Raw genomic sequence first — 9,550 nt, 5'->3', positions numbered from 1 at the left:
GCCAGAGCAAACTACAATGTAGGTGCATATTGCAAAATTTTCAGAAGTTTATCCTGTGATCACTGTTTCTATTATGATGACCTATGAAACTTTACAAAGTCATTATCGTATACTAGCAGATTATGACTTTTGATGTCACTTGCATGTGATGTCATATGGATAGATACATTCAGGATTTCAGCCAGAGTACAGAGGGTAAAAAAATAAGGTACCCTAATATTTTTTAAATTATTTGAATTTTTTTAATACTTTTTCTAGAAAAATTATAGTAAGAAAACTCCTTTACAATTTGTCAAAGTACATGAAATTCACTGTCCAATTTAAAACAATTTCAAACCCAGAACCACTTACAAAGGCCACTTATAGTGTGTTTTCTTTTTATTATGTGCTCTCATATTATTTTCTGGCAGAAAACCTGATATTACAAAAGCGTTCATTTGACTTTAGGTCATCAATAAATGTAGGTGAAATAACAGAAATAATAGTCCCCCCCCCCCACCCCCCACCCCCACCCCCCACCCACCCACACACTTAATTTTCATGGATTGGTGGATAAAAATAATAACTAGTTGATGATTTAGGTTGCCAGCTATATTCTGTTCAGGTCGAATAGGAAATTCTGATTGGCAAGCCTAGTGGCATTTCTCAATCATACCATCACAGGATAATTAAATTTCCATTACATTCATTACAACATAACATCATCCCAATGGTCCAATTTCAATTCTCGATAAACAAAAATTACAATGTCAGGGAATGTCCTATCTGATGATGTCATTTTATATGGGCAAGTTGCCTTATTGAGCGTTATTGTTTATGGACCAAAAATAATTCAAAATAAAGTATGAACTTTTAGACCATATGTTTGACATCCAATAGCCAATGATTTATAAATCAGTGTGCTCTAGTGGTGTCATTGAACAAAAGAAACTTTTAACTTTTTCTTATCCCTATGTCAAAATTACCGAATGTTTAATGGCTAATGACTCGTAGTCATCAGAGAAAACCCGATACTTTTTTTCTAATGCAGCAAAAAACCGGCCTCGGTGGCGTCGTGGTTAGGCCATCGGTCTACAGGCTGGTAGGTACTGGGTTCGGATCCCAGTCGAGGTATGGGATTTTTAATGCAGATACAGACTCCAAACCCTGAGTGAGTGCTCCACAAGGCTCAGTGGGTAGGTGTAAACCACTTGCACCGACCAGTGATCCTAACTGGTTCAACAAAGGCCATGGTTTGTGCTATCCTGCCTGTGGGAAGCGCAAATAAAAAATCCCCAGGGTTCGCACGCATCCTGGAAAACTCTTGAAAGTGCTTAATTTTTTTTTTTACCCTGGAAAGTCCTTAAATGTCCTGGAAAAGTCAGTTTACCTCCTGGAAAGTCCTGGAAATTTGAAATTTTGTTTTATGATTTTCAAGTCTTATATATTATTATGAAAATCTCTGGAATAAAAACCATAAAAATGTGTCGGTATTATCATGACCTGTTACGGTATTCAAACAACCGGTACCTAAAATGACACAATAACACCAAGTTTGATATTGAACACACCTGAGACCACCTCTCTGCTTAATTTAATACTTTTGATTTCACCGGTCAAGTGTAATCAATATAAACCTGGGTGTTACAGTCTGTTCCAAATTACATATGTTTTGCAGTAAAATCGTAAATAAATCTCATATTTCTATCTATAACAGGTCATTTATTGTCATTTTTTTAACTGGTTGTTTGAATACCATAACAGGTCATGATAATACTGACACATTTTTATATATAATATTGAAAAATCACCTGTGTATAATTTTGATTAATACTTTAGTGCATCTAATGTAAATATAATGTCTTACTCTTTGTGAAAAGTGTAAATGTAACGCCACCGTTGTTGCTGCAGGGTGAGGAAATGGTGGAAGGTGTCCTGCTTGATCCTGGAGTGATTGCTGTGCCGATCCACGTGGAGTCGAACCCGGACATGGTGAACATCTCGGAGCAGATGTTGAAGTCCGGCATGTGGAAGACCATCATAGCCAACGACTCTTCGTCCAACCTCATCAACGAGGAGCAGCGGTCCAGCTCCAGAAGGTGATCTAATCATGATGATCAGAGTTTGTTGATCTGATCACAATGATTGGTGTTTGTTGCACTAATCGCGATGATCGGTGTTTGTTGATCTAATCACGATATCATTACGATCATCGTTTTTTTTTTTTTTAAATCTAATCGCAGTGATCGGTGTTTGTTGACTTAATCACGATGATCGGTGTTTGTTGACTTAATCATGATGATCAGAGTTTGTTGATCTGATCACAATGATCGGTGTTGTTGATATAATCACGATGATGGGTTTTTGTTGATCTAATCATGATGATCAGTGTTTGTTGATATAATCACGATGATCGGTGTTTGCTGATGTAATCACGATGATCAGTGTTTGCTGATGTAATCACGATGATCAGTGTTTATCGATCTAATCAAGATATAATCACGATGATCAGTTTTTGTTGATCTAATCACGATGATTGGTATTTGTTGATCTAATCACGATTATCGGTGTTTGTTGCTCTAATCACGATGATTGGTGTTTGTTGATCTACTCACGATTATCGGTGTTTGTTGCTCTAATCACAATGTAATCATGATGATAGGTGTTTGTTGATCTAATCGCAATGATTGGTGTTTGCTGACTTAATCATGATGATCGGTGTTTGTTGGTCTAATCACGATGATCGGTGTTTGTTGATATAATCACAATGATCGGTGTTTGTTGACTTAATCATGATGATCAGTGTTTGTTGATCTAATCACGATTGGTGTTTGCTGATTGGTGTTTGTTGATCTAATCTCGATGATCGGTGTTTGTTGATCTAATCACGATGATCGGTGTTTGTTGATCTAATCACGATGATCGGTGTTGATCTAATCACGATGATCAGTGTTCGTTGATCTAATCACGATGATCAGTGTTCGTTGATGATCAGAATTTATTGTTGTGCTTATATTGGTTTGGTTTTAGGATCAATTATTTTCAGCTTTGTATCAGTAGTGGTTTCTCTTTATCTGTCACTCGCTTTCTCTCTCTCTCTCTCTCTCTCTGAGAGAGACAGAGAGAGAGAGAGAGAGAGAGAGAGAGAATGGAAACATGTACAGGGATTCCTCTCTAATGTTTGACATCCAAAAGCCGATGATTAATAAATCAATGTGCTCTAGTGGTGTTGTTAAACAAGAATTTTTTTTAAACTTTCTCCCTCTTGACTTGAGACTGATCTGAAGATCCTAACAGCCATTGATATGACTTAAATCTTCCTCTGAATTCACTTCCAATCCAAGTTTTCTATATTCAGTTTTTACAGTTGAAGTCAACTGCAGATGTTTAAACATTGAAGATAAAAATGTCTATTCACAATAGCGCATTGAAATAATATGTATGCTGACCCAACAGGTTTTGTTAACCTTTAGACTACTGGATTAATTTTTTACAAAACCACGTTGAGTGGGTACAAGTTTATAATTTTTACTATCATATATTCACTTAAATGCTTTATAAATACATAAATTAAAATTCATATTTAATTGGTAAGTATTATTTTTGTGTCTTTTTCTAATTTTTATATTTTAGATCAGTTAATGTTGATTAAATTTGGCAAAACATTTAAAAAGCCACGTTTACTTATGGGCATTTGTGGGCAGCTGTCCAGTGTTTATGTCCATTATTCCCAATTACAGTGGCTTTCTGACCAGAATTTAAAAAAAACAAAAACCTACAATTCATATCCCAATATTTGGTGATTTTCGTTTTGACATCAAATTTATTATCAAATTAGCTGTCACAATCAGCTATGGATCCCTGAAAATGACCTCGATTTATCGCCATTGTTGTCAATCGAAAATACTTGCCGTAAACCACTTTTTTAACTCAAAATTCCAAGGTATTTTCCATTGAAAAACCAAAATCCAAAGACACAGGAAGCTGCGTTGTCTTCCATTTCCTGTTAATAAATTGTTTCGGTGAGTGTCATATGCAAAACGGCGGGAAATATGAATTGGGGAATGCACTGTATACAGTGTACTATATCAACTGGCGAGACGTTGGGTGAGATATCTCGCCTGCAGTAGTCAGAAAGCTAAAATCACGCATCTGTTCTTTGATCTTTACAGAAAGAAGAAGAGCAAGAAACAGAAGAATGACGGAAACGCGATGCCGACAATTCCAGCCAGCCCTCACGAAGAGAACTCCGAGGAGGAGCACGATGACACCCAGAGGTCACCCAGCAAGAAGAAAGGTCAGCCCGTCAGGTTCTACATCGACGACGAAGAGAAGGAAGAGAAAGAATCGTTGATAAAGGCTCCCGAGATCGTCGTCGACCCTCCCAGCGACGTCAGCCGTTTAAACTCTCCGTCGGGTGATGACGAAAGTAAAGTATGAGAATTCGAAGAACACTGAATTGAAGATGGGTGTTTGGGGTTTTTTTTTTTTTAAGAAGTGCTAATTTTGTATATAATTTGCAACAGGATATATTTTTAGCTTCAGTTAAAACCATGCTGATAGATTTTTCCTCCCCACCCTGAAAACAAACATAAGAACATATTTGATAGAAACGAATGGGAAATTTTTATTAATGTTTTATTCATGCTTCTTGAAAAAGTGTGGAAAGTTTTTCTTTAGATAAGTGACTGACATGTCTCGAGATTGAAGAAACTATAAAATTGTGGCAAATAATTTTTTTGTCGTCTGTAATATTCCCCCCCCCCCACCCCCCAAAGCATTTTTGATAGAAAAGGGGAGAAAGAAACCGAACATTTTTCATAAGGTTGTAATCGTGCTTTACTAGAAAGTGAAAAATCTGGTAATTGAAGAAATGTATAAAATTGTGGCAACTAATTTTTTTTTGTTCTGTAATATTCAGCGCCTGCAATTAAGGAAATGTGCACAGCTAAAAACATGATGTGGAATTTTTTTTAATATAAATTATAATCCACAGCAAGAAAAAAGTGCTGTGAAGAATTAAAAACTGCGCCAATCTACAAAGCATTGCTGATTACCGTGAGCAATTGCAGTGGTTGAATATTAGATATATTTTTAAGAACCAATGTACACCATAAATTATTGATGAATTCTGGTTAGTGCTGAATGAAAAATGTTTTTAATCTGTTCTTTGATCAAATGCGCATAGTTATCCCCCTTACTTATTAGGACCTTATGAAGTGGGGTTTTTAATATATTTTTTTGTGTCTAGTATCATTTTCATCTTTAATAATTTGTGGTTGTTTTACAGACAGTAGCTCAGGGCTTGAACTTAAGAATGTGTCTCCCACGGCAGTTTTAAAAAGAATTGCAATGGGTCTAATGACGGTAATTTTTAACCTGCCTATGTGACATTTGCAGCAAATAAACCTGACTGAAAGGCCATCTTGTTATATGTAGACATCTTTGAAATGTGCAAGTGTTAAATATTGGCAGATAATGTATACCAGGTGTATACTTTTCACCATTGTTGAGAAGTTTTACCGACAGCACAAAAGTAACATCGGTGATGCTCTCTACCTACGGCAATTTATATCTCAACGACGGCAATTGTCGTCCGTGCCGCCGTTAGGTTCGAGCCATAGTAGCTTTCTGAAACAAGATGGAAACATCTGAGGAATTTTATTCGCTCTTACTTGTGGAGGGCAAAAATTGGTTTTTTATGTGTGTGGTTTTTTTATTTTTTTTTATTTTTAAACTCCCAAATCTGATGGATGATAAGAAATTTACCTTGGTAATTGGCGCAGGAATCATGATACAAAAAACGACATTACATGACAATCGGTACACACGCATATAGCAATAATTTTACTTCGTGGGCTGGTAGAACCTAAATGTGAACACCTTTGAAAATGATATGAAATGCAAAATACCAATTATGCTATAGGGGCATTCTTATTATTCGATTAGTCGCACCGACTTGTCTGTATACGATCGACTCGTACAGTGAGAACAACAGGTCCTAAATTGTATCAACATTAGTCTTATACGACAAGTCGATTAGAACATGTCCTATTTCTCATGACAAATCGCATGTGACAAGTTGGCGCAACAGATCGCATGATGAGATTGTCACTTAACAATATTTTGAATGCTGGACAGAATGAGAAATATTTTGAATATTTTATCAACAAAATTTTGTGTTATGGGGGTATGTGTCTTTATTTTTTGTTCCCATTTTTTTTTAAATGTGTGCACTTATTTAATGTTCATTTATTTATCTAATCTTGCAAACGAGATAAAAATACGAATTAATTAAAATGTTTCATGTCTGGTGTACATTATGTTTTAAAGAGACAAAAAGGGCGTGTCTTTTTTAAGAGACTTTTCAGATATAAACATGACAGTGACCTAAATGTTTAAAGTCAGAATATTTTGGTGTGGGATTATCTACTGTTATGCCATGCTCTACACTTAAGTCTTTTAATTATCTTGGTTTTACCTGCACCAAAGGTAAAAGGAAAAACACACATCAGTGCCTGTGTTGGGTAATCACTCATTTCCTGTATGGATTCATCCTATTGGCAAGATGCATTACATGTATATGTAGTTACCACTACCGAGTTGTTTTTATGCTGTGTGTGTGGTAAACGTGAAGCTTGGAAGAAAAACATCAATGAAGAATCATGACACATTTTTAAAACTCATTGGTGTAGCAATTGGATGGAATTGGTGGCAAAATGTCTTGTGATCTAGTGTCCCAAATGCCATGAGTCACAAAGGTTCTCTAACTTTAGATCTAGACGCCCAAATGTCATGGAAGCTAAGGTCCCGACAAGTTGGACTCAAAAACCCAAATAACATGGAAGCTAAGGTCACAACAACTTGGACTCAAAAACCCAAATGCCATGGAAGCTAAGGTCATGACAACTTGGACTCAAAAACCCAAATGCCATGGAAGCTAAGGTCACGACAACTTGGACTCAAAAACCCAAATGCCATGGAAGCTAAGGTCCCGACAACTTGGACTCAAAAACCCAAATAACATGGAAGCTAAGGTCACGACAACTTGGACTCAAAAACCCAAATAACATGGAAGCTAAGGTCACGACAACTTTCGACTCAAAAGCCCACATGCCAGGGAAGTAAGGTCCTGACAACTTGAACTCAAAAGAAGAGCCGGCCAAGGCTGGCATCTATGACCATGACAGGCGTGCGCTACAGCAGCTTGCTCTGAATGTGAACGTAAAACCCGACCTGACCTGACCTGACCGGACCGATAATGACATTTTGCCACTGATATTTCCATTCCTAGCTATGCCACTGAGAAAATCTTTGTTGTTTTTAACTGAATAGAAAGGAAAAGTGTAAAACTTGTCTTTTTATAGATGTTCATTATGCATACCGCAGCTCTAGGCTAGCAGCGGAAATAAATATGTGAATATATTTTAGAAGTATTTTTGTGCATAGTACATGGATTTTAAACTGTCAGCTATGAATGATAGATAGACGTTTGTGCAATTTGTTATGCTAGTGATAATGGACGATACTATTTTTAACCATTGTAATGATACAGTTGTACAGGTGTGTTTTTTTTTTTTCTGGTTTTTTTTTTTTTTTCCCCCCCCCAACGAATTGTAAGAAAAAATTAAATATGATTTTTAAACAACTTTTATGAGATAAAAGTATATACTATATAAGAATTGTATAATGAAATTGTATAGTGAAATGGATTTTAATAGTTTACTATTGCTAACATTTGTTGGTGAATGAAAATGTACAAATTATAAAATGTGAAATAAAATAATAAGTATAAGGCTCATATTAGTCTTAACAAATCAAGAACTGTACTAAACTACTATATATTTTTTGTATTTATTATGTTTTTGTTAAACGATTGTAACCTGTACCATAATTGGATGTAGATTTTAAAACCCCAATTTACAGGTACATTTCTGTTTATGAAGACAGAATCCAGGATGTGGGCATTGAATTTAGCTTTTGGGGGTTAAGGGGTGGGTGTTTTTGTGAGGTTTTTTTAAGGATTTTGCCGGAAAATTGTAAAAAATATGTAATATAGATACATTGTGATTCTATCTCGTAATCTTACGCTTCCAACCCCAAATCATGAATTCATTGAAGCATGGAATCCTGCTTGATTTAGAGTGTGATATATTTCAACATAAATAAAAACATCTGAGAGAATTATGGATTTCCTCGACATCGCTAAAATATAAAAGATTTTGACATTGCATTGTCAAAACTCATTTCACATATTTAACGTTTAGACATATTTATTTTCATTCATGAAAAAAGAGAAGTTTTGGCAACTAATAAATTTGATGTTATTTTGATTGTTGTTGTTTTAGAATTATGTTTTCCCCTTGTAATCATAAGTTACCATCATGACATACATGTACATTGTAACATGACCTACATTGAAAAACTAGTTTCAGGGCTCGACGTTAGCGGTAGCCCAGGCTATTTTGGCTATCAAATGTTTGCGTGGATACCAGATGTCTAAACCTGGTAGTCCACCGGGCTACTATATATTTGTTTTACACGTCCAGTTACTCTGCAATCAACATGTACAAGTGTGTATTTCACGGTATATTTCTCATGATTTTAAAAACCCTAAAACATGTTTAAATAAAAAATAAATGATTTTAATATTTTCTCTCATTTTTTTCAAGTATTAAAATTATGGGACTACCCATTTTGACTGGGTACTACCAGATTTTATAACCTGGTAGCCCAGTTGGCTACCGCTGAAAATAGTTACGGTCAAGGCCTGATTAATTTTTAGTCTGTGACATGCCATTAGGTTGTACAACACCGGTCAGAGATATACATAGGCGTCGGAAATGGAGGGGGGCAGGTGGGCACGGCAGGGGGACAGTGCCCCCCCAACTCTGAAAGTGAGGGTCCACAATATGAACTCACATTTAATAAGTGCCCGCCGCCATCTTTTGATGCCTATAATATAGTAGTATTTCAATAATAAAATTCTAAAATCATTTTGTTAGCAAAGTTGGTCCCCTAAAAAATACCTTTTTAGGTTTTAAGTGCCATTTCCATTTAGCTAAAAAAAAAGAAGATCATTATGATATTGATTTATGTTTAAGAAATTTTTTGAAATGCGTGCTTCACAGTTTTTCCGTTTAACTTCCTATGTTTGGCTGGATTTTTTTTTTTTTTTCTTATACATTGTAGGTGGGTTTTTTTGTTTGTTTTAACAATAAAATCTCGCGTATCCTTGATGCAAATCTTCTTCGTCTCACTTTAAACATAAAACAACAAGCATGCTTGAAGGTTTTGCCAAGCTAAATCCATTGACATGATCACATGCAAGGTGAAAGCCATATTGTTGATCTGTAAATCCATAGTCAGTTTAATATTATCTGTCGCATACAAACGAAGGCCCTACATATAATCGAAATTATTTGTCAACCTCATTCTGTGTGACTAAAATGAACCCCATGCCTTTCGTTGTTGTCAGAATACAACAAGCATTGTGCAATTAATTAACTGGGTTTTCTTTCCCCCATCAATGATCAAGGTTTACCAACTGAGAAATGTAAATGGATCAGTT

At 35.7% G+C, this 9,550-nt stretch overlaps 1 protein-coding gene across 5 annotated transcripts in view; it reads left to right on the top strand.

Moving 5' to 3' along the window:
* LOC121387485 (sodium-driven chloride bicarbonate exchanger-like) overlaps positions 1-8,624 on the top strand; it is a 153,560-nt gene extending 144,936 nt beyond the window's left edge. For all 5 annotated transcript variants that reach the window (XM_041518621.1, XM_041518620.1, XM_041518623.1 and 2 more), the window contains 2 exons: positions 1,891-2,078; positions 4,152-8,624. In XM_041518621.1, coding sequence (XP_041374555.1) covers positions 1,891-2,078; positions 4,152-4,419 — 456 coding nt within the window. In that variant the 3' untranslated portion in view covers positions 4,420-8,624. The remainder of the gene's footprint in view (positions 1-1,890; positions 2,079-4,151) is intronic.
* The last annotated feature ends 926 nt before the right edge of the window (positions 8,625-9,550 follow it).

The sequence above is a fragment of the Gigantopelta aegis genome, chromosome 13 (genome assembly GCF_016097555.1).
Source record: "Gigantopelta aegis isolate Gae_Host chromosome 13, Gae_host_genome, whole genome shotgun sequence".
NCBI classification, from domain to species: domain Eukaryota; kingdom Metazoa; phylum Mollusca; class Gastropoda; order Neomphalida; family Peltospiridae; genus Gigantopelta; species Gigantopelta aegis.
This window is presented reverse-complemented; position numbering and strand designations above follow the sequence as displayed.